General features: G+C 44.8%; 1 protein-coding gene across 4 annotated transcripts in view; it reads right to left on the bottom strand.

The window, feature by feature from the left end:
- Positions 1 to 1,666: 1,666 nt before the first annotated feature.
- Positions 1,667 to 6,000, bottom strand: part of TRRAP (transformation/transcription domain associated protein) — a 154,500-nt gene continuing 150,166 nt past the window's right edge. For all 4 annotated transcript variants that reach the window (XM_080980887.1, XM_080980889.1, XM_080980890.1 and 1 more), the window contains 2 exons: positions 5,186 to 5,380; positions 1,667 to 2,940 (listed from right to left, as the gene is read on the bottom strand). In XM_080980887.1, the coding sequence (XP_080837013.1) occupies positions 2,656 to 2,940; positions 5,186 to 5,380 (480 nt within the window). In that variant the 3' untranslated portion in view covers positions 1,667 to 2,655. The remainder of the gene's footprint in view (positions 2,941 to 5,185; positions 5,381 to 6,000) is intronic.

Genomic DNA, 6,000 nt, shown 5'->3' with positions numbered 1-6,000 from the left:
CCCAATAGTTCTACTCTTGCCTATGACTTTTTTAGAGATCACCCAGGGTTATTAAGGTTTGCAATTTATGGTCACTTGTGAGATGGTACTATTTTTCGAAAGGTCTACTATAAACAATTATGTGAAAGCTGCCGACCCGTGACAGAATATTTATCATGTCATTCTATTATTGCTACCTGTTCGAGCTTTCTAAATCTAATGTGCTGTGGTGGTCGAAGCAATTTAACGGAAGGTGTATTTATATATAATTCAGGTAGGTAGCTGTGTCGGTCTAAAACAGTCAAAATAAATATCTGGTATCTGACGAAGTGTGCATTCATACGAAAGCTTATACCCAGAACAAACTTAGTTGGTCTCTAAGTTGCTACTGGACAATTTTTTAATTTATATATAATTGTTAGACTACGAATAGGTGCTAAATTAATGTTTATAAGAGTTCCCTCTCCATATTTAGCATTTATGTTTACAATATGTGTGTTTAAATATATATAATGCCCTGTGTTCTGCATTTTGGTAATACAATCAGCACTATATATGGAAGGAAACACTCTCTTTAGCTGCTACTGCTGCAACACACCAAACAGAAGAGCCTTCTCAGCGGAGATACTGATGCAAGTCCCAAACCAAACATACTTCCTCATAAGCTTGTACCAAGCCAGGAGTTTTAAATTTTTTAGGAGCCGGATGCAGGTTCTTGGAACACGCCATTATGAACCGAGAGCTGTTCTCCATTCAATGAGAAACAAGAACTCACCTAATGCCATACTAAAAAACGTAGCCACAGGAAGGATTGCTGCCAACCTCTCTGGACTAATTATTCAAATGCTAATTATTCAAGTAGGTGCTGGGTGTCCTAGGCCCTGTTTAAAATGGCACAAATGGCTAGCAAATTCATTACTGCACCAGGCTCTTGTTATGTATGGGTCTTGTTCTTGGGCTGATTTAATATCTGCATTACCAAGAAGTGACATGATTATCTGCACACTGTGTATTTGTCTTGGGAACAGTTTTTTAATGCCATCAACCCTCTCTACTTTGTTTTTTGTTTTTGTTTTTTTTAATAATTTTTTATTAAGGTTTTAAACAAACAAAAAAGAAAAACAACACACACAAAAAACAATACCTAACTTAACAATAAAAACACAAAACATAACAATTAAAAACAAACTCTCTTTTCCATTTCCAATTTTAAATTACTTATTTTCTGGACTTCCTCATACCTCCCTCTTTTGTATTCCAATCCACATTATTTGTCCAGCAGTTTCTTTTCCACTTTTTTAATCTCAATCTTTAATTTAATAAAACGTTAAAATATATAACTTCAACTTTTTTAAACCTAATCCTTGATCTTAATGTCATATAGCTTTAAATTTTTCCCTTTTATTATCAAATTTCCATTTCTTTAAACATCTTTAATCTTGATCTTTAATCTTAATCTATCCTTAACTTTAACCTGTACAGCTGGAAACCACTTGTTTTCAGTCCAACATCACTCTAACATTCCTTAATTTTGCAGTGTTTCTGAAGATAGTCTTTGAATTTCTTCCAGTCTTCCTCCATCGACTCTTCTCCCTGGTCACCAACCCTCTCTACTTTGGAAGCCTCGTGTTGCCGCTGCTTATTTTAATTCACTGCCACTGAGCCCACTTCAGGAAAACGAGCACCGTTAAAGCATTTTAGAAAATATTTATTTTGAAAAAGTTCACTCTGTACAAATTGGAACTGTAACATTCTGAACACTGCAAGTTTTATAAAAAAATGCTAGCATGGACCCAAATAAAAGCCATTTCTTTTCCCCCCTTCTTTTAAATTACAAAGGTAAAAACTAAAAACGTTTCCTCGAGAAGCTACTTAATGATACACATTTAAAGATGGCAAAGCTCAAGACATAACCAGCTTATCATATACTTTCTGACTTGTGTTGCACTGGTTCCATCAAAATATGCAACTTAAGGGATGACAAATTCACTTTTACAGTGCTCCTCCGACACAGAAGTGAGCCTCTAAACTAGGTTTCAGAAATGGGTCCATCTGTACAATGCACTGCAACAGTTAGGGAGAAAACTAGCACAATTTGATCATTTCTCACCCAGTAGTGACCCAAAAAGGGCAATCCCCCCCCCCCTTCTCTATACATTTTGTTACAAAACCACTGTACAAACCCACTGCGATGCACATGTGACTGGATTAAAATGGCATTCATTCCAGCAGTCTTTGCACCAATCGGAAGGTAAACAACAAAGAAAACACTTTTTAGAAAATGAAAAACAGGAACGTCACGCAGGAAGACCCACAACGTGGGGGATACGAATTCCTTAAAAGTGTTCTTGAAATAAAACAAAAAGTTTGAACGAGTAGGCCTGCAGCTTCCGAGCCGCAAGCACATCCTCGCGGCGGCGCGAAGGAAGAGATGGTTCACTTTCTCGTCTCCCTAAGCCACTTCAAAGGAGCGATCCTTGGACGATAAGCATGCAAAAATGACTTTGAGGGGCATAGAGGCAGCGGTACTTCTGTAAACATGATCACACCGAAGACTGATGAAAAGGTGGGGTCAGGACGGGTGGAGATGCAGCGGCAAAGCAAGGCATGGTTCACAAAGAAGTGTTCACATTTCCCCACCGCAACTGCAGGCCGTAAGAACTTCACGGCGCCAAGTCAGAGCCAGGGGTGCCAAGCGGGATCCATGCGGCAGAGGTTGTCCAAGCTGTTTGCCGCAGCAACCAGGGTGTTGACTTTGCTCTCCCCGCCTTCGAACTGAGCCAGGTTATGCAGGCGCGTCATGATGGCGGTCACGGCTTTCTGAACCAGCGAAACCAGCTGCTGGCTGTCCATGTTCTCCGGCTGCCCTGCTGCCGAGAGCGGGGAGGAAGTATCCTCTTGGGTCTTCTTGTGCCAAGCAATTATTTCGTCCCGCAACACCGTCTTCAGGATGCCATCAACCTACGAGGAGCGGGGAGGGAGGGAGGAAGGGAAAATAATTATGTTTAACTAGGAGGGACTGTCAAGGGACTTAGCCAAACTGCAAGTGCTTTGGTGTTCCTGCAATAAACCTCAGCAACAACAACCAAACTCTTTACGGTGGTGTGTTCAGACCACTGCAGCCTAGAGTGAGCTGCGTTATTAAAGGCTCTGCATTTGATGTTTCCTTCTAGAACCATTTGTGACGGTTTACTTTTGGCTGTGCCCACCTTATGGAACCCCTTTGCCCCATGATGCGTGGCTATCTTTCTCCCCCGTTGTATTTTCCTCCTGTTTATTGAAGCCCTTTTCAACTCAGGAAGCTTGTATTTGATCAGGCAGACAATACTTCTACTTAAAAAAAACCTCACTTCTGTCACTTGTCTCTTTTGTAGTTGTTTCATACGCTTTCTGCAAAACTGCAATTTCTGTGTTTTGTAAGCAAGCCCTGAACAGAAGAGGCAGAATATAAATGCTCCGATCGATCCGAAAAACCCGAGCCTTCAACTTCAGAAAAATCCAACGCTTCTACAATTTTGATCCTCCCCACTTTTGTTTTTGGCTGTTTGCCCCCCTGCCCCCAAGAAGTTAAGAGAGGATTTAGCACAATTGCAGGTTGAGTCTTTAGATGCCTAATTAGGAAAATCACACAGGCATAACACCTGCGTTCTTCGTGTGTCACGTGGCGTGTTTGGTGTAACGCGGCAATTGCAAATTTGCCACCAGCTGCGAGGAGATGCTTCACCTTGGCGAAGCGTCAGAATTTAAAAAAGGAATTAAGCCCATTCCTTGAGCAAACTGTACCCTGCCAAGAGCCAAACTCCATCAAAACCACTATATATCATGAGCTTCCTTTTCCACTTAACAAGCCGCCAAGACAGATTCCTATTTGCCACATGATTCGTGGGGAAAACTAAACGATGCTGCTGATTTGCAACCCGCGCCACTGTTCTCAGGCTTGCAGACACCAGCATTGTTGATGGAATGCTGTGGCAACTGCTGAGGCGCGTTAATTTCAACCCAAAAGGCCAAGCTGAGAGCAGAATTACTGTCCGCTTTGCAGCGTTCTGCCCAAGAAAGAGGACTGCACAGGCAGCAGCTAGACTTTTTACGGATCTGCTGTGAGACATGGGAAAGTTAATTCATTCTCTAATTGTCTGGAAAATCCCCCCCCCCCCCGAATAGGGTCAAACCAGCAAAGCTCTTTTCAGATGTGCTTCAGCTCAGTGTACAATCTACTGCGGCGATTCAGAAAGGGCAGGTGGGGGGACGGACACGCCACACCATCTGTGGAATGCAGGTTATCTATCATCTGTGAGCCGAATTCTAGGGACATCGTAGGATCAAGCTCATATACCTGCAAGTTACATTTTCAAACCGATCGTAAGTAGCTACTCTATAAAAAAGTGTGTGGGGGGGAACAGTTACTAGGAGCGCAGGCGTTTTCGCTATAATGTACTGCTGCAGAAGTGGGGCCAATTCCATAGAGGACTGCAAAGCAGGGCTATTATTTATTTATAAAAAGCTCATATTATGCTTATATGAGATTTCTGCCCGAAGGCGGAGAGGCCAGCGTGGAGGTACATGTTAAACTAGAGAATACTTTTGTTTCTCGGTGAAAAGGAAACCTGCCTATGGGAGAGCATTATCAGAAGAGCAGTGGCAGTGGGTGATAAAACTCTTTCCCCACCAGTCGGTTCTCCCCTACCCTCATACACACACCCTCCCTTTGATAGGTTTATTTATGGTTTCTATGCCAAAGAGGCAGCGGCGGAGGAAGTGGCTTGGGAGCCTGGGGTAGTGCGCACAGGGGCGGGGCGAGGCGCCCATAGGGGCAGGATGCACCGTGGAGCCTCTGGAGTCTGCCTGCCTCCTCCCACTCAGCTGCCCTACAGCTGGGGGGGAGGCAGCAGGCAGACCATTTGTGCAGCGCAGAGCCTGCGCGTGCCCAAGCCACCATGTCTCTCCCAGGAGAGACGTGTGGCTCGGGTGCGCTGCAGGCACCATGGTAAGTGATGCCTAGCATTTTGTCACCCCCCTCAGTGGTGACACCCGGGGCGGCCTGGACCCCCTTCCTCCGCCCCTGCGAAGAGGCAGGGGAAAGAGAAAGCAAAGAAGAAGAGCCAGGTAGGAAGATCGGATGGCTTTCACAGAGGCTGAAAGCTAAGGAATCTAATTCAGTTCTTTGGCATTAAACACACAAACTCCCACCCACACCTGTACATACCTTAAAGTTTGGTTGTGCGAAACAGCGAGCCACTGCAATCATAGATGCAGTGAGTGGACCAGAAACGCCAATAGTAGTGAGGAACTCAGAAATGTTTGGTGTGAGTCGGAATGGGACGGGGCGGTTGGCGTCAAGATCCCCGGTAGCATCGTTGATATCAAAACGGAAGTATGCCACGTTCAGTTTGCCAGTGTCCTAGAGAAACACATATAAACCATAAGTATGGAAATCAGAAGAAAAACAAAAAGCGACCCAAAACTGATTGTATCCATGCAAATCTGAAAGACTTCCCTTGCATTCAAGTTGTAAATGGGGGAAAGAATAAAAATAAGCTCTTCCAAAGGCATGTTTACGTTAACAGACTCCTGCTCAGGCATTATGAGCACAGACAACGGTTAACAAGAATTGCAGACATGTACACTATTTAAGGGACACGGGTGGCGCTGTGGGTAAAACCTCAGCGCCTAGGACTTGCCGATCGCATGGTCGTCGGTTCGAATCCCTGCGGTGGGGTGCGCTCCCGTCGTTCGGTCCCAGCGCCTGCCAACCTAGCAGTTCGAAAGCACCCCTGGGTGCAAGTAGATAAATAGGGACCGCTTACCAGCGGGAAGGTAAACGGCTTTTCCGTGTGCTGTGCTGGCTCGCCAGATGCAGCTTGTCACGCTGGCCACGTGACCCAGAAGTGTCTCCGGACAGTGCTGGCTCCCGGCCTCTAGAGTGAGATGAGCGCACAACCCTAGAGTCTGTCAAGACTGGCCCGTACGGGCAGGAGTACCTTTACCTTTACACTATTCCTTATTAGCAGGGGTATAAAT

Source organism: Podarcis pityusensis (genome assembly GCF_964106645.2).
Source record: "Podarcis pityusensis genome assembly, chromosome: 14".
Classification (NCBI taxonomy): domain Eukaryota; kingdom Metazoa; phylum Chordata; class Lepidosauria; order Squamata; family Lacertidae; genus Podarcis; species Podarcis pityusensis.
This window is presented reverse-complemented; position numbering and strand designations above follow the sequence as displayed.